The sequence below is a fragment of the Hemitrygon akajei genome, chromosome 22 (assembly GCF_048418815.1).
Source record: "Hemitrygon akajei chromosome 22, sHemAka1.3, whole genome shotgun sequence".
NCBI lineage: Eukaryota > Metazoa > Chordata > Chondrichthyes > Myliobatiformes > Dasyatidae > Hemitrygon > Hemitrygon akajei.
In genome coordinates this window covers 42,708,603-42,732,328 of record NC_133145.1, presented here as the reverse complement: position 1 = coordinate 42,732,328, position 23,726 = coordinate 42,708,603, and the positions used below count along the sequence as shown (strand labels likewise).

General features: G+C 40.4%; 1 protein-coding gene across 4 annotated transcripts in view; it reads left to right on the top strand.

The window, feature by feature from the left end:
* LOC140714669 (protein sidekick-2-like) overlaps positions 1-23,726 on the top strand; it is a 919,455-nt gene that overhangs the window by 707,248 nt on the left and 188,481 nt on the right. For all 4 annotated transcript variants that reach the window (XM_073026119.1, XM_073026118.1, XM_073026117.1 and 1 more), the window contains 5 exons: positions 8,734-8,849; positions 9,657-9,846; positions 11,845-11,943; positions 15,828-16,022; positions 22,155-22,356. In XM_073026119.1, the coding sequence (XP_072882220.1) occupies positions 8,734-8,849; positions 9,657-9,846; positions 11,845-11,943; positions 15,828-16,022; positions 22,155-22,356 (802 nt within the window). The remainder of the gene's footprint in view (positions 1-8,733; positions 8,850-9,656; positions 9,847-11,844; positions 11,944-15,827; positions 16,023-22,154; positions 22,357-23,726) is intronic.

The following is a 23,726-nucleotide window of genomic DNA, read 5'->3' as shown; positions in this document are numbered from 1 at the left end:
CAAAGGGCCTTTTGCCATGCTGTATCTCTCACGGTTCCATAATGTATGACTCAGTATCCAGCCACCACCCACTAAACTGCTCTGCTGTTGGTGAAGGCAGGGACGAGAAGATGCAGTTGGTCACTGGAGGCAATTTGGGCAACAATGGGATCCAAGTTGATAAAGTCAGAAGTTCGATTACCCCTTCTCTCCACAAAGTTCTTTAACCTTGGCCCCACAACTAAAAAACAGCGCAAGCAATTTTTATAAAAATTCTAAAAAGCAATCAGGAGTAAAATTTGAAAGCATGTCCTGTGATGACTTGTAAAAAAAAATGGATAAATACGTGTGACTGGCTTATTTGTTTTTTATTTGGAGATACAGCACAGAATAGGCCCTTCTGGTCCTTAGAGCCACACCGCCTAATCTCAGATATAACGGGTCAGCATAGCAGTTAGCATAATGCTTTTACAGCCACCAGCGGTGACTAATGGGGATTCAGTTCCCGCTGCTGTCTGTGAGGAGTTTGTACGTTCTCCCCGTGATTACGCAAGTTTCCTCCAGGTGCTCCAGTTTCCTCCTGCATTTCAAAGATGTAAGGGTTAGGATTAGTGAGTTGTGGGCATGCTAACTGGCAGCTGAAGTGTTGCTACACTGGTGGGCTGCCCAGCACAACCCTCACTGATTTGATTTGATGCAAACAATGCGTTTCATTGGTTGTTCGATAAACGTGACAAATAAAGCAAATTTTTATCTTTAATAATGAATATTTGATAATCAAGGGAAGTTTACAAGGCACTTTCTTGTCATCACAAATCATCCTTGATGTTTCTCTTGAGCTAAACCTTCCCCCTTCTCCTCCTGAGTATATTTACCCCCTTCACTCTCTCCTTCCCCTTTCTATTTTATTCTTGTACCAATACTGATTGAATTTCTTATCCAGTTGTTTTCAATCAAATGGTGAAAAGATTTTTAAGAACCACGCAAATCAATAGTATTGATTGTATGAATTCTAAAAGGAATTCCTTAATTCTAATCCTAGCAATGTGGCAGGTTCATGTTATTCCCTCACTATTAAATATCTGGTACAGTTGCAAATCTACCTGTTCTCTTCAATCCAAAGCTAATGGCAACTTTTCCTTTATGTGAAGCTCCCTACAGATGCAAACAAAGCTGAAAACAATAGGAAGGCCTTTTAATTTCAACAAGTAATAAAAATGTAGTATTATTGATGTGCTGAAAGGTTGATAGTTGATACGTGGTGTTCCATTTTTAATGAAAACTGCAATGTAGACGATCCTTCACTGAGACAGTAATGACATCTCCAAAGTATTTTGTTGCAGGCACTTAGTCTACTCTTGTTTCAGAGCTTTAGATAATATAAGTTACATACTTGTGCAGAGTTACTCATAAAAATGCTTCATTGGCACTATATCTTTTACTATCAGCAGGTATATAAGTTCTCTACGCAGTATTTTTGATTATGAAAGATATGATTTGCTGTGAAGTGTAACAAAATTTAAAGATCAAAGTTAAAAGTAAATTTGTTATCAAAGTATATATATGTCACCATTTATTATCCTGAGATTCATATTCTTAACAGGCATTCAGAGTAGATACAAAGAATACAATAGAATCAGTAAAAAACTACTCACAAAGACAAACAAATTGTGGAAAAGACGACAAATTGTGCAAATACAAAAAGAAAAAAGAAAAATGATATAATAAATAAGTAATAAATGATATTGAGAATATGAGTTGCAGAGTCCTTGAAAGTGAGTCTATAGGTTGTGAAAACAGTTCAGTGTTGGGGTGACACACACAAACTGCTGGAGGAACTCAGCATCTATGGAAAGAAGTACTGTCGATGTTTCAGGATGAGATGTCGACTGTACTTGCATAGATGCTGCCTGGCTTGTTGAGTTCCTCCAGCCACCAGCATTTTGTGTGTGTTGCTTGAATTTCCAGCATCTGCAGATTTTCTCTTGTTAGTGCTGGGGTGAGTTGTCCACTCTGGTTCAGGAGCCTGATGGTTGAGAGGTAAAAACTGTTCCTGATCATGGTGGTGTTGGACCTAAGGTGAGAAGAGAATATGGCCTGGATGTTCTTTATGGTAGATGCTGCTTTCCTGCGACAGCACTCCTTATAGATGTGCTCAGTGATGGACTGGCTGTATTCACTACTTCTTTTAGACTTTTCCATTCCTGGAGATCAGGGATACAATGCTAGCCGGAGCACACCCGGCACATCTTTAAGAAAACAGCCGAACTAAACAAGCTAATTAATTAGGTGACACCCAGGGCGATTTGAGTATCTCAGAAACTGCTGATCTCCTTGGATTTTTACGCACAATAGACTCTGGAGTTTACAAAGAATGGTACCAAAAACAAAAAAAAAATCCAGCGAGTGGGTTTAACAAGATGTTTTCGCTCACAGAACAGCCGCTCACTGGATTTTTTTTTGTTTTTGGCACATTCTTTGTAAACTCCAGAGTCTGTTATGCATAAAAATCCCAGGAGATCTTACTATCTGAATGGTGTCAAGTTAGGAAAAGGGGGAGTACAACGAGATCTAGGTGTCCTTGATCATCAGTCACTGAAAGTAAGCATGCACGTACAGCAGGCAGTGAAGAAAGCTAATGGCATGTTGGCCTTCATAACAAGGGGAGTTGAGTATAGGAGCAAAGAGGTCCTTCTGCAGTTGTACAGGGCCCCAGTGAGACCACACCTGGAGTATTGTGTTCAGTTTTGGTCTCCAAATTTGAGGAAGGACATTCTTGCTATTGAGGGAGTGCAGCATAGGTTCACGAGGTTAATTCCCGGGATGGCGGGACTGTCATATGTTGAAAGATTGGAGCGACTGGGCTTGTATACACTGGAATTTAGAAGGATGAGAGGGGATCTGATTGAAACATATAAGATTATTAAGGGATTGGACACGCTAGAGGCAGGAAACATGTTCCCGATGTTGGGGAAGTCCAGAACCAGAGGCCACAGTTTAAGAATAAGGGGTAGGCCATTTAGAACAGAGTTGAAGAAAAACTTTTTCACCCAGAGAGTTGTGGATCAATGGAATGCTCTGCCTCAGAAGGCAGTGGAGGCCAAGTCTCTGGATACTTTCATGAAAGAGTTAGATAGAGCTCTTATATATAGCGGGGTCAAGGGATATGGGGAGAGGGCAGGAACGGGTTACTGATTGTGGATGATCAGCCATGATCACATTGAATGGGGGTGCTGGCTCGAAGGCCCGAATAGCCTACTCCTGCATCTATTGTCTATTGAGATCAGCAGTTTCTGAGATACTCAAATCACCCTGGGCGGCACCTAATTAATTAGATTGTTTAGTTCGGCTTTTTTCTTAACGACGTGCCGGGTGTGCTCCAGCTTGCCCTGCACTCCTGATTCAGAGGCACTGGTGTTTCCATATCAGACCATGATGCAACCAGTCAGTATTCTCTCCTCTGTGCATCTGTAGAAGTTAGTTAAGGTTTGTGATGACATGCCAAATCTTCTCAAACATTGAGGAAAGTAGAGGTACTGCCGTGTCTTCTTTGTAATGGCACTTGGCCTAGGACAGATCCTCTGAAATACTAACACCAAAGGAATATAAAGTTACTGACCCTCTTCACCTCTGATCTGCTGAGGATTGGCTCATAGACCTCTGGTTTCCTCCTCCTGCAGTCAATAATCAAATCTTTGGTTTGATATATTCAGTGATGCTAGAAAAGTGTGAATCCTATAGAATTTTGTCTATTTCTGCATAAATATGAGGTAAAATGTGATCAATTCTTCACCTAAGTCCTAAAACTAGATAAAGAGAACCCAATTAAATAAATAACACAAAAAGCATTATACTTACTCATTTATTTATTGAGAAAGATGATGCAATATTACATGTATTTGTTGGAAAAAGTATGTGACCTCTGGGGTAATGCCTTCATCAAAAGCTATTTGGAGTCAGGTGTTCCAGTCAGTGAGATGAGATTAGAGGTATGAGATGTAGAGGTGCCCTGCCCTATAAAAAAAAGACGCACAAAGATTACTGACAGAGCCTGCTCTCCTCGAGAAAGATCTGTTCATGTGCACCATGCCTCAATCAAAACAACTTTCAGAGGACCTTAGAAAAAGAATTGTAGAGATGCATGAAGCTGGAAAAGGCTACAAAAACATTTCTAACGACCAGCGTGTTCATCAGTCCAGAGTAAGAGAACTTGTCTTCAAATGGAGCAGACTCAATACTGTTGCTACTCTTCCTCAGAGTGGGCAGCCTGCAAAAGTCGTACCAGGAGCACAATGTGCAACGCTGAAGGAGATGAAAAAGAACCCAAGGGTAACAGCAAAAGATCTGCAGATCACTTGTCCTTAATTTAGGTGCTTTTTTGTTAAATTCTCTTCCTTTGTAGCATATTGTTATTGTATGCTTAATCTTGCACTGTATTAATGCTCCTCATTGGGATTTGGGGTTTTTAACTTTGTAAAATGTTTTGAAAAACTAATTTAAAAAAAAAATTTAAAAAAAAAGATCTGCAGATATCGCCAGAGCTTGCTGAAGTCTTTGTTCATGTATCCACTATAAGACAAACACGGAACAAAAATGGTGTTCATGGAAGGACACCATGGAGGAAACCACTGCTCTCCAAAAAAAAAACATTGCTGCTCATTTCAAGTTTGCAAAAGACCATCTGGATGTTCTACAATGTTTCCGGGACAATGTTCTGTGCACAGATGAGACAAAAGTTGAACTTTCTGGCAGAAGTACACATTGTTATGTTTGGAGGAAAAGGGACATTGCACACCAACACCAAAACGTCATCCCAGCTGTGAAGCATGATGGAAGGAGCATCATGGTTCGTGACTGCTTTGCTGCCTCAGGGCCTGGACAGCTTGCAATCGTTGAGGGTACAATGAATTCAAAATTGTATCAAGATATTTTACAGGAGACTATCAGGGTAGGAGACCCTCACGTGAAGTGTAATAGAAGTTAGATAATGCAACAGGGCAATGATCCAAAAGACAAGAGTAAATCAACAAAAAAGTGGTTTAAAAAGAAGAAAATTTGTGTTTTGGAATGGCCAAGTTAAAGTCCTGACCTTAATCCTATAGAAATGTTGTGGAAGGACCTGAAGCAAGCATTCATGCAAGGAAGCCCACCAACATCCCAGAGTTGAAGCACTTTTGCAAGGAGGAATGGCCTAAAATTCTTCCTAACCGATGTGTAGGACTGATCAACAGTTACTGGAAATGGTTGGCTGAAGTTATTACTGTACAAGGGGGTCACACCAGTTACAGAAAGCAAAGGTTCACATACTTTTTCCAACAAATACATGTAATATTGCATCATTTTTCGCAATAAATAAATGAACAAGTATGATATTTTGTGTTATTTATTTGATTGGGTTCTCTTCGTCTAGTTTTAGGAATTACGTGAAAATTTGATCACATTTCAGGTCATATTTATGCAGAAATAGAGAAAATTCTACAGGGTTCACAAATTTTCTAGCACCACTGTAACATTGAAGCAGCTGAAAATGTTATCCATTTACCTTTCTGTTTAGGTTTATTATAACTTGTTTAGATTTATTATATTTAGTATTTAAATGTAATTAGTTTAGAATACAAATTTAATTTAGTATTTAATATGAGCAGTTTATGTTGCATAATGTGCAGTATACAGTGGTTGAGGCAGCTTGTTGATTTAAGTAAAACCTCTTATGAATCTGCTACACATAACTCATCTTGCAAGACCAAAACAAAAATCTGCAATTCCTACAATTTTAATTCAAGGCTGTCAATTGAGGAAACGTCACTTGTGGAGGAAGAAACTGCTATCACTTCAAAGGGGCACCTCACATACCAGAGGACCATACTCTCGCATCGTCCCCTTCTGCAGGAAGAACGCTCTTTAATATGGCTTCCTGCAGTCTAACTTTTCTGAAAATTGACTTTGTTGCTAAAATTAACTTTCAAAACACGAGGTCTTGCTGAAAGTTCTTTTGTTTAAGCAGCAACTAGTGGAACTACTTGAAGTAAAGAGGCCTCAGGTTAGTTCTCTGGCTGGATTAGCATGCATGTTACAGTGCTCTAATACTCTAAGAAAATGAGCCAACATTTCTGCTTTTTCTAGAATCATAAGGTTGGCAAAGAAAAAAAGTTCTTTATTTCAGCTGACAAAGACATATTTAGGCCAACCTTGCTTCCCAGCTTCTCAGCCATTGCCTTAAATTTTTGGACAGAAGATATTCTGCAAATGCTGGAAATCCAGAACAACACACACAAAATGCTGGAGGAACTTGGTAAGTTTGGCGGCATCCATGAAGAGAACAGAAGAACGTAAGAAATAGGAGCTGGAGTAGGCCATCTGGCCCAAAGAATAGATAGTCAACGTTTCAGGCTGAAACCCTTCAACAAACCTGAGTTGCTCCAGCATTTTATATGTGTTGCCTCAAATTTATCATATTTTGCTGCTTAGAAAATTAATTGCTCAATGCTGTCATTTTTAGTGCCTCATCATTATCTTTAGCATAATCGAAAATCTGTATTTACCTGGAGAAAATCATGGTGACCCTCCAGAAAATGGAGCAGATCCTCCTGACTTCCTCGTACTCTAAAGTGATTTAACTTTACTCAGAATCAGAATCAGGTTTATTATCACTGGCATGTGACGTGAAATTTGTGAACCCAGCAGCAGCAGTTCAATGCAATACATAATATAGAAGAAAAACAAACAAAATAAAATAACAATAATAATAATAAATAACTAAATCAATTACAGTATATGTATATTGAAAAGATTAAAAATCATGCAAAAAGCAGAAATACTATATATTTTTAAAAATGAGGTAGTATCCAAAGCTTCAACATCCATTTATGAATCAGATGGCAGAGGGGAAGAAACCGTTACTGAATCACTGAGTGTGTGCCTTCAGGCTTCTGTACCTCCTACCCATTGGCAACAGCGAGCAAAGGGCATGCCCTGGGTGCTGGAGGTCCTTAATAATGGACGCTGCCTTTCTGAGACACCACTCCTTGAAGATGTCCTGGGTACTTTATAGGCTCGTACCCAAGATGGAGCCAACTAAATTTACAGCCCTCTGCTGCTTCTTTCGGTTGTGTGCAGTAGCTCCCCCATACAGTGATGCAGCCTGGAGCATTGCAGCAGAATTTACTGTAGACCACATTATCCCTAATGTCCTTTCACTGGGTAATCCTTGGATAATTTGGTTACTCCAGCTCAGTTGTGGTTTGGGATATCCTCTAAGTAAGTCAGTGACTTGCCTTCATACTTACCTCCACCCCACTCTGAACTACTGCACTAATCTTCACCCTTTCCAGCCCAAATCCACAATTGCCTTGAGTCCTTTATTCTCCAGTCATCCACATCTCCTCCACCATCATTGACGTTGCCCTCACCCACATCTCCTCCATTTCCCACAAGTCTTCCCTCACCCCATCCTCTTCCCCACCTCTATCATAACTGTGATGGGATTACCCTAGTCCTTACATGTCATCCCACGGGCCTCCATATCCAACACATCATTCTCCGCAACCTCCACCATCTCCATTGGGATCCTAGCATTAGGCACACCTTTCTATCCCTCACTCCCACCCCCCCCCACCCCGCTTTCCACATGAATCACTCTCTATGCCGCTCCCTTGTCCCTGACCTTCCCCACTTTAAGAGAATGAATTTCTCATATTCATCACCCCTTGTGTGAGTGTGGTTTTTTACATCTAATCCTACTTATTTCTTAAACCTATTGCCTCTTATTATTGATGTCACTGCTCTGGAAAATGGACGCCTTCTATTCACTCTATGGAGGTCTTTCATTGTCTTTACTCAGCTTGTTAATTCTCTCTTCAGTTCCCTCTGAGCTAAAGAAAGTAACCCCAGCTAATCTTGTCTCTTGTGTCTGTACCATCTTTCATGTTCTTCTTTAAGTTGTCCTACAATGCTAACCTGTCTTTTAATCAGTTTCACTGTGATATATGAAACCTGCTTCATTCCGGGTCTTTTCAGGTCTTAGAAAACTGTCGGGATTAGGATTACAGTCTATAAGCACTAACAATGGATGTTAAGTGCTGTGAAATGAATCAGTATGTAAACCAGCATGATTTTCAATGGCTCAGCAAAAAATGAAAATGATTATTGACTTGTAGCATTGCATGTTATTTTTTTTCCTTTTAAATATTTAATCTCAGAAGGATTTAATTTTCTGGGAAACCCAATTAGTAATTGGAGAGGATTGCACAGTGAAGGCCTGCCATGGCTCCAGGAATATAGGCAGAGCTCCCCATTAAATCCAGGGATTTTAGTATTTAGTACAGGATCTTGTAAATATTTTTGAGTTTGTTTTTCCCTATGGAGGTGGTTGGGGTCGATACATATGAGGTAGAAAGGAGATGAACCAGAACGTTGCTTGTAGGTTTTAATAAACAGAACAAGAAAATATAATCTTTACTTCTGAAGAACTTAATTCTCCAAAAACACAATTGATAACTGGGATGATATTCAAATAAAGATATAATTAAAAACTTCAAAATAGAGTTGAATGCAGGAATGGAAAAACTCAGGGAATAACCTTGGTTTATAGTATTTTACTCTTTTATTCTTGCCTGGGTTGAGTCCATTATTGTGATTTTAGCTAATATTTTTATAGGTTCTGTCACTGGTTTTAGAATTCTTGTGATCCCATTAAAATCCTCATTCTGACTATATATAATTCTCCATGTATAATTCTCTTCCTTATATCTTTAGTTCCTTCCTCAGGACCAACAAATGTCTCTTCCCTTGCTGTCAATTCAAACAGTATCCTGGTCAAGTGGAATGAGGTTCCACAACAGAATCGTAATGGACTCGTCCTTGGCTATAAGGCAAGTTGTTATTACTCCTGATGGTTAAAGATTCGTAAAAGTGAAGCATTTTAATTCAACATAACAATAAGAACATAAAAGATATATATATATGTGTGTATATAAGTTGCCCTGAATATGTAGGTGAATGGTGAAATGTGGGGACAGTTGATTAGAATATGGGAAAATAAAAGAGTAGAATTGATTTAGGATTGCTGTAAGTGGATGGATGATTGGTCTGAAGGGCATGTTTCAGTCCTGTATCTTTCTGTGTCTGCACATTTCTCAAGCAAACTTGGAATGATATAGACAACCTTCTATAACTCCTTACCTTCCAATCAGAAAAGACGTGCAAACATTCTGCCTCTGAGAATATTGTGAAACTCTCTCAACCATATGGCCATGATTCCTCGGAAATAAATCTGCAATATTACATGGAGAGAGCACAAGTATTATGAGAAATGTTGACTGAAACAATGGAATATGCTGTACAGAGTGCTGAACAAAGTCCCAATGTCTTAAGTTTCCATGTGCTTCATCATGTTGCTTTTTACTGAAACTATTGGCATTGTATCCTTTAATCTGTTCCATGTGACTTTATCTTGATGGCCACAAAAATTTCCATCTATTGAGGCACAATGAAGTCAACTTAAAATCTGCAGGCATCTTCCTATACTATCATAACCTTCTCATGGAAAAGATTAAAATGCTAAGTTTGCATTCTGAACAATAAATTGGAATTATACTGTTTTCAGTTTATAAAAAGATGAATATGTAATATTTTTTAATTTTCATACTGTGTGTGCATTTTGCTATATTTGAATATAGGTCCTTTACAAGGAGAAGGACTTGGAAGTTCCTATGAAGTTCAAGACCATTGAAGGCAACACTACACACGCTGTTCAACTTACTGACTTAGGGAAGTTTGTGCTGTACGAGATCCAAGTCCTTGCTTTTACCAGAATTGGAGATGGAATGCCAAGCTTCCCACCCATTCTTAAGAGAACCCTGGATGATGGTTGGTATTTTTTCCATGATAAATAAAGCAGATGAATGATTATAAACTCCATTTTCATTTTCCAATCAGCTGAGGTCTGATAATAAACATCTTATTCACACGGCTCTACAAAAGCAGAACTCTTCCATTGAAAATTTGATTAACCTGCAGGAAAGATGTTGAGAATCTTGTTTCCTCATTTTTCAGTGGATTTTTCATTTGCTCTTTTGTCTGCTCGGATACACTCCAACTGTAGTGCAATGCACAATGTTTGTTGACACCACTGCTCCGAAAAACAGCTGTTTTCATTTACTTACAGATTAGCCAGGCTTCATTAACCCAGTTCTGCTAAACTATTAAGGGCCTTAAGGACCAACATTCAGTCTGCAAAGTTTGCTTGTCACCTCTATAATTTCAAGAAGCACCAAATATGTCCCCAGCCTTCCCTACCCGCGTAGATCAGGACCAAGGCCATTCTTCTCATCCTATCCTGAGGACCATTCCCAGTTGCTGATCTCCACTGCAGCTTAGTTTGTACTACAGTGCTGCATTTGTGAAATTCAAAGTTCAAAGTAAATTTATTATCTAAGTACTCATATGTTACCGTATACGATGTTAAGATGTAAATTCCATGCTCCAAGGAACAGAGATGTCAACCCACAGGAGCAAGGAGAGTGGTGCTGACCATTTGCCTGACATGTGACTTCCCTAAAATGCCGGTATTCTAAAAGTGCATTTGTATCCCGACAAGGGCCTGTTTGGAAAACTCGCGGCAAAAACATGTCTGTAACCCCGAAAGGATTGTGGTCTCCTTGCATGGATGTCATGTCTGCCATGGACACCTGTCCAGATCCTTCTGATTCTCTCTCCCAGCCTCAACAATTATTGTTTCATCCACTTGTTTCACTAGGAATACATACCAGTGGCTAGGAGAATTGTGGAGCATTCATGAGATCTGCCTTCAGGAATGAATCACCATGCCTGTGCTACATACTGAAGACTACGAGAATTTCCAGTACAATATCAGTTTTACAGTCACTCAACAATACTGTTTTGTGAATACCAAACATGAAATTCTCACTCGTCCTGCAACCTTCCGTAGTAACGTTAAGGCTACCCACGATACCGTTGTGCCGCCCAGAAATGGAGCAATTTCTAAGCAGTGGTGATGACGTTTTCTTGATTACTGTCACTGTCTTAACATCCATTGCTTGAGGTTTAAACTAATCCAATCCAAGTCAAAAAAAAAAGCATAAACCTTTATTTATAATGCTGTCAATCAAATTATAATTGCCATCACTTTACAGTTGGACACTTGTCCAAGTATTTACTAATTTGGAGCATTTTCTGTGAAAGCAATGCGGACAGAGCCAACATTGATCAGACAGCAAAACAGCATAAAGTGAGTTGGTAGAGTAATTAAGTTGTCATAACATAATGTTGCTAGTGGCTGGCTTCAGCTGTTGTGGATGGAGTCATGGTGACATTGGGTTAGGCTGTGGAGATCAGAATCAGAGTCAGGTTTATTGTCTCTGTATATGATGTGAAATGTGTTGTTTTGAAGAAAATTCAGCAGATGTACTTTAATTTTTTACTGCCTTATTGAACTGTTTTTTATATACCAGCTACATTCAGTTATAGCATTTTAGTACACTTTCTTCAAAGAAGTATTAATTTGACATCGTTAGTATTTTACTCCCTCTTCTCATGTTGGGCGTGATTACGTAAATGATTGCGTGATTTTATTTTTAAATTCTGATGTGAAAAGATAAAGCATAGGTTTCAATAAAGATCCATTAGCCAGTTTTATCGTCTGTACCTGGTGCAAAAATATGAGAATTTATTGCTTCCTGCAAATCAGAGAAAATTAGCACCAGAGCAAAGAGCTGATTGAAGAAGTGACTGAAAGCTGGTTTTCAAGGGCAATGTATAATTCATAAAAAGAGGTCCTGAATCAATACAACTAATGTGGAAAGGTTAAGTTTCAAAAATAATGCTTTAATCATTTTTATTTCTCAGTGCCTGGACCTCCCGTGGGGATTCTGTTTCCAGAGGTTCGAACAACATCTGTGCGTTTAGTTTGGCAGCCTCCAACAGAACCTAATGGGATCATTCTGGGTAAATATGGTGGAATCATGGCGTAAATGTAAATAAGGACACAATAGCCTTTTTACTAAGTATGATACAGGGAGTGTAGGTCAGTGGAAGTGATGGAAGAACATAAGATTACAATTCAGGTTGAATACCTCTTGTCCAAATTTCCAAATTCTGAAAACCTGCGAAATCCAAATTTTTTTTGAGCACTGACATGACATCACAAATGTAAAATTCCACAAGAAGATTCTCAGGCAATGTTCGGATCTCTGCGGACCACAGACAGTACTGAGAAGTGAGCTGTCATATGAAAGGTAGAAAAACATAGTAAAAAGTGAAAAGTGAAAATCTCGATCGTGCGTCATCAGTGTCGGTGTGAACATATGCCACTTAACAGTAAACTGATCATGAAAAGATCTATCATGATGAAGTGAAAATTGAATATCAGCAGGCCAGTTGCAGAAACTTAAGAAAAGGCACAGCATTAAAATTTTAAAGCATCTGCTGATCATGAATATCTAGCACCAGAACAGGTCTATGATATCTGATTGTTTTTATACCTTACATAATGGCATTACATTTTTAAAGCGTCACTGATGAAAATCTAACACCAGGACAAGTCTACGATGCTAGCAACAGACACAAGTTGCTGGAGGAACTCAGCAGGCCAGGTAACATCAATGGAAAAGAGTATAGTCAATGTCTTGACAGGTCTCAAAGGGTCTCAGTCTGAAACATTGACTGTACTCTTTTTCATAGATGCTGCCTGGCCTGCTGAGCTCCTCCAGTATTTTGTGTGTGTTGCTCGGATTTCCAGCATCTGCAGCTTTTCTCTTGTTTGTGATTGAAATCTACAGTGCTGATGGTTTTATATAAGGTATAAAAAATTTAGAAAAAGCGAAATACAAATTCAGTGTACTGTAACCATTTAATCAAAACACAGGTGGAGACTGAAAGCCTGCCATTGTTTGTTGTTGTTCAACAGTTGTTTCACGTATCCTCTTGCTGTGTGCTTTTGTTACTCTGCTCATATTATATATTAATAATATGTAATATTTTTACTGTTAAGTACGTAACTGTGAAGAGCAAATCTAAGACAAAGACTACTTACCGGTAGCACATAAATTGAAATGATGGTGATCCCAAGCTATGCTGTTATATATTCCAAAATCCAAAACACTTCCAGCCTCAAGCATTTCAGATAAGGGCTACTCAAACTGTAGTCCTTAATTATCTCTGAGTATGCAAAACTCATGGAGAAAGTATCATGGAATGAAGCCAAACAAAGAAATGTGATAACAAGGGCATGACTTTTTCTTATTTCTCCCTTCATAACTACTCTATTTGAATACACGTTGTAAGAGAGCGCATTCTGTTTATTTAGAGATACAGCACAGAATAGGCCCTTTGAGCTGCAGCGCCCAGCAATTTAACCTTTGCCTAATCACAGGGCAATTTACAATGACCAATTACCCTACCAATCTGTATGACTTTGGACTGTGACAGGAAACTGGAGGACCCAGAGAAAACTCATGCATTCCATGGGTAGGATGTATGAACTCCTTACAGATGACACTGGAATCGAACTCTGTACCCTGAGCTGTAATAAGCATTGTGCTAATCACTACGCTATTGTGGCTCCCCAAAAACACTGCTGGGCAGAATGGTTTACATCTAAGTTGAATATAACAACTAACTTTCTAATGGAAAACTTTCAAAATTCCAGGGAACTGCAAAAAAAGTATTGCTATGAATCCATATGAAATAGTAATTCTCTCAAGTCTCACTTGCCTATGTGGAAAAAAAAAGTTATAGTAAATTCATGATTTTATTGAATGAAAGAACTAACATGCTGTAAAGCCAACAAATACAAATGAATGCAGAGAGATTGGAGAGAAATTTCTCAGGGTTGCAAGCTTAAAACAAATGTTAGTTCAGTAACCATCTCCCACCCCTCCCCCATAGTTCTTGTGCAACAGTCAATGAAACAACTGGGACGTAATACTAGCAGCCAATATAAAACTGTCTGCTTTATACAAAAACACAAGATCAAGTTCCATTATATCATAATTGTTATAAATTTATTAGGCTTTTTCACTATCCATGAATTCACTTTCAGCTTGTTCCATGCTCTCAGCAACCTTGGAGAGAAGAAATTCCCCCTTGTTCCCCTTAAAGACTTCACCTTTCACCCTTAACCCATGACCAAATTAGGCCTTACCAATGTCTTGCACAACTTCAACATCCTATCTCCTGTACTCAGTACTTTGGTTTATGAAGGCCAATGTGTCAGAAGCTTTCTTTACAACCCTGTCTACCTGTGGTACCAACTTCAAGGAATTATGAATCTGTATTCCCAGATTCATCTGTTCTACCACACTCTCTGTGGCCTACCACTCACCATGTAAGTCCTACCCATGTCTGACCCCCAAAGTGCAACTCCTCACAATTGTCTGCATTAAATGCCATCTGCTTTCTCTCAGCCTGTCTAGATCCCACTGCAATCTTTGATAGTCTTCCTGGCCGTCTACTACACCCCCAAGCTCAGTGTCATCCGCGAATTTGCTGATCCAATTTACCACATTATCATCCAGATCACTGATATAGATGACAAACAGCAATAAACCCACACTAATCCCTGTGGCACACCACTAGTCACTGGCCTCCAGTCAGAGAGGCAACCATCTACTACCACTCTCTGGCTTCTCCCACAAAGCCAATATCTAATCCAATTTATTACCACATCTTGAATGCCCCGTGAGTGAACCTTCTTGATCAACTTCCCACGTGGGACCTTGTCAGTGGCCTTGCTAAAGTCTATGTGGACAACATCCACTACCTTGCCTTCATCAACTTTCTTCGTAACTTCCTCAAAAAGCCTGTAAGATCAGTTAGACATGACCTACTATGCACCATGCCATGTTGACTATCCCTAATTATTCCCTGTCTATCCAAATACTTATATATCCCATCCCTTAGAATACTTCCCAAAAACTTACCCACTGCAGCACCAGGCTCAGCGGCCTATAATTTCCTGGCTTATTCTTAGGTCCTTTCAAACAACAGAGCATTAACTATCTTCCAGTCTTCCGCCTGCTCACTTGTGGCTAACTATGTGTTAAATATCTCTGCTAGGACCCCTGCAATTTCTGCACTAATCTCCCACACTTTGTCCGGTCCTGGGGATTTAACCACCTTAATTTTCCTCAAGACAGCAAACACCTCTTCCTCTGTAATCTTAATGCGGTCCATGACCTTACTGCTCTTTTGCCTCCCCCCATCTCTTTCAGCTCCATGCCTAGATGACCACTCTGATCTTCCAGAGGACCAGTTTTGTCCCTTGCTATCCTTTTGCTCTTAATAGATCTGTAGAAGCCCTTGGGATTCTCCTTCATCTTGTCTGCCAGATCAACCTTATGCCTTTTAGGTCTTCCTGATTTCCTTCATTAAGTGTTCTCCTGAATTTCTTGTACTCCTGAAGTACCTCATTTGCTCCCTCCTACCTATACCTGCTGTGCATGTCCTTTTTCTTAACCAGGGCCTCAATAACTATTGAAAACCAAGGTTCACTAAAACTGATATCCTTGCATTTTTTTTTTCTGACAGGAACATACAAGCTCTGTCCTCTCAAAATTTCACTTTTGAAGGCCTCCCACTTACCAAGTACACCTTCGCCAGAAAACAATCATCCCAATCATCACTTGGTATTATTTCTGTGATCCCACCAAAATTGGTCTTGCTCCAATTTAGTATCTCAACCTGAACACCAGATCTATCCTTCTCCATAATCACCTTGAAATTTATGACAGTATGATCTATAGGTTGTAGTTATCATTTTAGGATGTTGCAGAACACAGGATACTGTTCTGTTTTGCATTAATTGATACTTGATCCACATTTTTTCTCAGCTTACCAAGTGACGTATCGATTAAATACAAGCAGCACGAACACTGCCACCATTGATGTGTTGAATGCAAGTGCCCGCCAGTATACAGCTATCGGACTAAAGCCAGAATGCAGTTACGTTTTCCGCATTACAGCTCAGACTCGTAAAGGGTGGGGCGAAGCAGCAGAAGCCTTGGTGGTCACAACAGAAAAGAGAGGTAAGTGGGAACACGGTAACTGCACTACAACTGTTACGAATGCTTTACCAGAGTCATTTGCACACACGCTGATGTCATCAACATGTGGCATGTAAAATAGAGGGCTATGGGTTACCCTAGGTAATTTCTATAGTAAGCACGTGTTCGGCACAGTTTGTGGGCCCAACGGCCTGTATTGTGCTGTAGGCTTTCTGTGTTTCTATGCATTTCTGCTTTGCTGAAACTAACACAATAATGTGCAGCCTGCAACCTGCAAAGTTTGCTGTTAACTCCCAGTCAGATAAAGAGCAAACTCCATACAGCTTGAGATAGAGAGGTGAATTAATGGTCCTAATACGTTGTTGTCAGTGAGTATTGCCTGAGTTTTCAATGCTATGCATATTATTTTGTAACTGATCTCACAGTGCATATTGTAGATTTTCTGGTTCGTGCACAGCACATTTCAACTGTGAGTAGTGAACTTGTATTCTGAAATGGTACAGAATCGGTAACAATACAGGGCATGATCTATAAGGAGGATTCTGGGTAGGATGTGTGGCGACACAGACTGAAAACAGTTGCTGTCATCCTCTGAGTTTACTCACACCATTTCCAGAAGGCGTTTGATAAAGGTGCCGCACAAGAGACTTATAAATAAGATACGGATGCATGGAGTCAGAGGAAGTGTATTGACTTGGATAGTGGATTGGTTAACCAATAGAAGGCAGAGAGTTGGTATAAATGGGTGTTTTTCTGGTTGGCAGTCGGTGGTGAGTGGGGTGCAGTAGGGATTGGTGCTGGGCCCACAGCTCTTTACCATTTACATTGATAATTTGGAAGAGGGGACTGAGTGTAGCGTAGCAAAATTTGCTGATGACACTAGACTGAGTGGAAAAGCAAATTGTACACAGGATGTGGAGAGTCTGCAGAGTGATATAGATAGGTTAAGTGAGTGGGCCAAGGTCTGGCAGATGGAATACAATGTTGGTAAATGCGAGATCATCCACGTTGGAAGGAATAATAGAAGAGCAGATTATTATTTAAATAGTGAAAGATTGCAGCATGCTGTTGTGCAGAGGGACTTGGGAGTGCTTGTTCATGAATTGCAAAAAGTTGGCTTGCGGGTACAACAGGTTATTAAGAAGGCGAACGGGATGTTGGCCTTCATTGCTAGAGGGATTGAATTCAAGAGCAGGGAGGTCATGCTGCAACTATACCGGGTACTGGTGAGGCCACACCTGGAGGACTGCATGCAGTTCTGGTCTCCATACTTGAGGAAGGATATACTGTCGTTGGAGGCGGTGCAGAGGAGGTTCACCAGGTTGATTCCAGGGATAAAGGGGTTAACCTATGGGGAGAGATTCAGTTGCCAGGGTCTATACTCTCTGGAATTTGGAAGAATAAGAGGGGATCTTAGAGAAACATATAAAATTTTGAAAGGGATAGATAAGATAGAAGTAGGAAAGTAGTTTCCATTGGTAGGTGAGACTAGAACTAGGGGACGTTGCCTCAAGATTCAGGGGAGAAGATTTAGGATGGAGATGAGGAGAAACTGTTTTTCCCAGAAAGTGGTGAATCTGTGGAATTCTCTGCCCAGGGAAGCAGTTGAGGCTTCTTCACTAAATATATTTAAGATACAGTTCGATAGGTTTTTACATAGTAGGGGAATTAAGGGTTATGGGGAAAAGGCAGGTAGATGGAGCTGAGTTTACGGACAGATCAGCCATGATCTTATTGAATGGCAGGGCAGGCTCGATGGGCCAGATGGCCTACTTCTGCTCCTAATTCTTATGTTCTTATGTATACCTCAGTGGCAACCCTTTAATGCTGCTGTGGAGACAGTTCTTTAAGACTGTGCAACACACACAGATTGCTGGAGGAACTCAGCAGGCCAGGTAGCATCTATGGAAAGAAGTACAGTCGACGTTTCAGGCCAACATCCTTCAGTGGGACTTTAAGGCTGTGATTCTCTTCCCACAATTCTCAGATACAATCTCAGCAGGCGGCTGCCATCTGAAACTGCACTAGTTGCATCTTAATGCAGCAGTCAAGGTATAAACCACACTAACCATTAATTTTTAAAGCTAAGTCTCCCCATTTTCATAGACCTATTTCACAATCGCACCACTGAGTGTTTGAACTATTTACTGTAACCATTGTGTATGCAGAGTAAGAAGAAAGTCGAGTTCTAATTTTTAAAGAATATATATAGTCTTGCACAATGGGTACATATCTTTGAAGTCTCTTCCAAAACAGCCTTAGGATAAAGGGTTCACATTATATACAGTAAGTGATGAAAGGAAATGAGGAATCCTTTGTCAGTATCAGCCTCAGGGATCTACTACAATCTAAAACATGTCGCCTTATCATTTTGTAATAAATTTCATATCGAACAATTTAAGCTTTGGATATAAACTTAAAAAGAACAAATTCAGAAACTTCAAAGATGGAAATCGATGAAAGAGACGTTGATGCTTTGTAATCTACAACAAGTCGCCTTTATATGATGTCGTGATTGGTTAAAATCAGATGTGATTCTAAAAAATGCAGGTAATTAATAATGAGATCATCAAGGTTTTAATCATACAGAAGTGGAACTTCTGGAAGCTATTTTGCTTTAAAATTTTCCAACAATATAGTTTAAGATAGGGTTTTCCCTACCACTAGCCCCCAGCAGTCCCTCAACCCTCACACAACTGGATTTACCTAATTCTATTCTTCCTGTAACATCCAATTTTATTTTTACTCTGCTAATGATAACTCCTTACCAAATGCTTTCATAATTACACATTAAGAAGGTGTTCTTTTATCAGGTAGGATATTAATCAGGAAGGGAGCAAACAGCCAGATATGTAGGTTGGGAAAAACAAGAGATGGAAAAGGATTAGAGAGAAAGGAGCACACAATGGGTGGACAGGAAAAGAGATGGAAATGTTACAGAAGGGGAAATGGGGGTAAAAGAGTTGCTGAAATTCACTACACTCTCTCTTAATATCTATCTACCTGTGTATCTGTCTCTCCCTCAAAGAAAATTTATTATCAAGGTATGCCTATGTTACCATATACTACCTGGAGATTTGTTTTCTGGCAGGCATTTACAGGGAAATAAAGAAATACAATAGAATGTATGAAAAACTAAATGCAAACAAAGACTGACAAACAACCAATTTGCAGAAGACAAATTGCGTAAATAATACTGAGAGCATGAGTTGTAGAGTCCTGAAAGTGAGTCCATAGGTTGTGGAATCAGTTCAGTGTTGGGGTGAGTGAAGTTACCCATGCTGGTTCAGAAGCCTGATGGTTGTACGGTAATAACTGTTCCTGCACCTGGTGGCGTGGGACCTAAGGCTCCTATACCTCCTGCCTGATGGTAGTACTGAAAAGAGAGCATGGCCTAGAGGGTGGGGATCTTTAATGGATGCTGCTTTCTTGTGACTGTGCTCCATATAAGGGTACTCAGTGGTGGTCAGGGCTTTTCCTGTGATGGACTGGACTCTATCCCCTCTCTTCCCCCCTCTTCATTTCTCCGATTCTCCCCTTTTCTCCTTTGCTCCCCCCTTCATCACTCTCTCCCCCTCCATCCTAACCACCCACCTCTCCAGGCGTTTTTTAATCTTATTCAGATTCAGTTTATTGTCATTTAGAAGCCACAAATGCAATGCAGTTAAAAACTGAGACAACGTTCCTCCAGAATGATATCACAAAAACACATGACAAAACAGACTACACCAGAAAATCCACATAACGTTTTGCAATCCCCAATCCAGAGTCCGGAGAGGCTGCTGCATATTAATATCGCGCTACCATCTTAGCGCATTCCCCGGAAAGGAGCTCCAGTCCCACCAGACAAACAAGACCAAAAACTAAAGCTACACGACCTGCACAAAACCACATATTTACAATGTATAGTTGCAACAGTGCAAACAATAGCATAATTGATAAAAAACAGACCATGGGCACGGTAAAAATAGTCCAAAGATGTTAAAAGATTATAAGTTCGAAAGAAATCACCACACAGTTTCCACAAGTTCCCAGGGTCCTGACAAACTCGCCATCCCACGCCGGTGGCAGAAGGGAATACCCCCACTATGGACTTCCACAGTGCCGCCCGACTCAGCCTCGCAGACGCAGCACACAATGAAAGCTCCGTCGAACCCAGCCTCGCAGACGCAGCACACACCGAAAGCGACCTGACTGCAGCGGACTCCAAGTCCGTCGAACCTCCGAGCCGACGACCATCCTCTCCGGCACAGCTGCTCCGAGCACCATCCTCTGCCGAGCGTATTAAGACGGCCCCGCCAACGGCCATTGGCAATGCGACCCCGAGGACTGGGGGCCTGTTCTTCCCAGCAGAGACCCAGACCTCACAGCAGCAGCAGCAGCAGCAACAAAGAAAGTCTTACTTCTGTTACTCCCACACTTTTGTCTTGTCATTCTCCTACACTGCCCCTCTCTCTCTGGTTGACACCCCTTTCTCCCACATTTACCCCACTACTCTCACTCTCTCCTCCAATTCTCTCACCCCAGCTCTCCTGCCACCTCTGCCAGCTTTCACTCTCTCACCATCCCTTAGCTCTCTCCCAATTTCCTCAGCACGAACCACTTTTGCAGACACTCTCTCCACTTTCCTCCAAACCCTTCTTCACACTGTGCATCCTCTACTCCCCCTCCCTATCCTCTCCCTCCAATCTTTCTAATATCAGGGAGATAGTCTTTGGGAAGACCAACTACAAGACATTGTGTTGAGCCACCTGTACTTCACAAACAAAAGTTAAGATTTTTTTAAATTCTATTAATGCAGAACTAAAACATTGCAATGATGATGGATTAATTTGTGCTCACAATATCATAAATATTAATGCTAGTTTATTGATTCCCTCCCAAGTAAAACATTGGAACTATGCCTCTTGGAACTGAATTTTACTTAACTGTAGACTAATGGGTTGGGCAGGATCTTTTGTTCCCAAGGTTCCAGCTGAATTCACAGACAATCTGCTGGAGGAAATCAGTGGGCCAAGCGCTATCTGCAAGGGAGAAAGGAAACATGATCATTTCAGGTGGATATGCTCCATCAGGACTGGTAGTGGAGAGGGGAGGTAGCCAGTCTAAAGATATGGAGACCAGATGTGATTGGTGGACTAAAAGACGTAGAGACCAGATGTGATTGCTGGACTAAAAGAGAGACATGGTGTTGAGGGATGATGGGCAGATTGAACCAGGTAGGAGAGGGGGAGGAGTGGAGTTGGGAGAAATGGATAGAATGAGACAGACAAAGATGAAGATGGATCTGAGGGGTTGGGGAGGGTGAAGGCGGAGACGTCTACTAGAGAGTGATAAGCAGGAACAGAAAGTCTTTTAAGGTTTGATTCTGATATGTAAAGAAGTTGACAATGTTTGTTGCTGACCATTGCTTGTTGCTGTAGATTCAAGCTCCTGTGTCTTTGTGCAAACTCAGTTTGCGTATTGCTCTTCCTGGGGAGGTTCTTGCCTTCACAGTTGAACATGTGGGACTAATTATACCAGCAATATCTTGAAGATCTGCCCTACTTGTAAAACAAGACAGCAACTGAATCACACACTCCATGGAGAAAAACACAATGCCCTAAACTATTCAGAACTCAGAATAAAAGGAAAGGTGAAAGTCCAAATAGTGTTGATAAAATATTCTAATTCTCCAACTTCTCTGGAAAATTATAGAAGATTTTATTTTTGCCTGTTCCCTGGGAAGTTTTACCTATATTTAAAATTTCTGCAAATTTATGAAGTTTGAAGGAATTCGTTTGGTTTGAAATGTACTGTAGCAAAATTTTTAAATGGAAATTTGATCAAAACCTAAAATGGAAAGATATGAACAGTTGTGGAAAAAGAGCAGAGAACTGGGACATTACCTCAATAGTCATTGTATCAAAACTATGAACACTACCTCAATTTTTGCTCTCTTTTTGTACTACTTATTTATTTTTAAAATATATTTCTTACTGTAATTCATGTTTTTTTAAAATTATTACGTATTACTATTCACTGCTGCTGCAAATGCCAGTTATATTAAACCTGATCCTGATCCCTTTCGGGGGCCCAGCACAGATAAAACAGTGTGAGGGGGCTCTTCGATGCTCTAAGAATTTTTGATCAGCAATTTCATTTTATCCTCAGCTCACCCGCAACCTCCCAGCAAACCTGTCATACAACAGCAGGATGTGCAGTCACGCAGTGTGCTGTTGTCATGGGAACCAGGCAGTGATGGACTATCTCCAGTTCGATACTACACCATCCAAACTCTAGAGTTACCCAATGGAAACTGGTCACTTCACTCAGCTTCAGTCAGCCATGAGTCTGTCACGTATCTTGTAGAGAGGTAAGTGTTCATGTGAATTTTTTTTTTTGTTTAAAAAGCTGGAGTTAAATTTCCATCTGCTATAAAATTACATTTACAGATAAAAATAAGTGTCAATGTTCTTCATGTATTTCCCATGTTTTATATATCATACATCAAGGTAATCCTTTGAGATTATCTGCTTATTTCTCCAACCTTGATAACCTGACCTTTTCACAAAGTAGACCTTGCATTTACTAAAATAAGACCATAAAACCATAAGACATAGGAGCAGAATTAGGCCATTCAGCCCATTGAGTCTGCTCTATCATTTGATCTGGTTGATTTATTTACCCTCTCAACACCATTCACCTGCCTTCTCCCCATAACCTTTAACACCCTCACTAATTAAGTAACTGTCTGCCTTGGCTTTAAATATACCCAATGACTTGGCCGCTGCAGCTGTCTGCAGCAATGAATTCCACAGCTTCACCGCCCTTTAGCTAAAGAAATTTCTCCTCGCCTCTGTTCTAAAGGGACATCCTTCTATTCTCAAACCACACTCACCCTCCTTCCCTCTGTAGACTTCCCCACTATGCAAAGCAACCTCTCCAATTAGCTTCTAATCCATCTTAGAGTTATAGAGCAATACTGCACTGATACAGGCCCTTCGGCCCACTGTCCATGCCAACCATGATGTCCAGCTAATCCCAATGACCCATGATCAGCCCATATCCCTCCAAACCCTGCCCCTCCATCATCCTTTCCAAGTGTTTCTTTAAAAAAAACTTTGCACCTGCCTCAACAACTTCAGGTAGCCCACTTCATGTACTCAACACCCCCTTCATGAAAAAGTTGCTCCTCATGTCCTATTTAAATCTTTCTTGTCTCACTCTCAATCTATTCCCCCTAGTTTTGGTCTCCCCTACCCTGGGAAAAAGACTGTTGCCATCCACCTTATCTACGCCTCTCATAATTTTAACCGCTTCTATAAGCTTGCCTTTCTTTCTTCTACTTTCCAATGAACATAGACCTAACTTGGCCAGTCTCTCCTTTTAACTTAGGCCCTCTAGTCCTGTCAATGTCCTCATATGTCTTTCCTGCACTCTTTCCAGTTTTGGTCACCCTCTTTACTATAAGAGGGTGACCAATACTGTACATAATACCCCAATTTCAAAGCCACCAATAACTTATACCAGTGCAACATAATGCCCCGACACCTGTACCCGGTGCCCTGATGGATGAAGGCCAGCATGCTAAACTCCTTTTTCACCACCCTGTCTGCATGCAATGCTGCTTCCAATGTACTATGCACTTACATTCCTAGGGTGCTTCTGTTCCATCAAACTCCCTAGTGACCTACCATTCATAGTATAAGTCTTGTGCTGGTTTAACCAATTGGTATTGATATC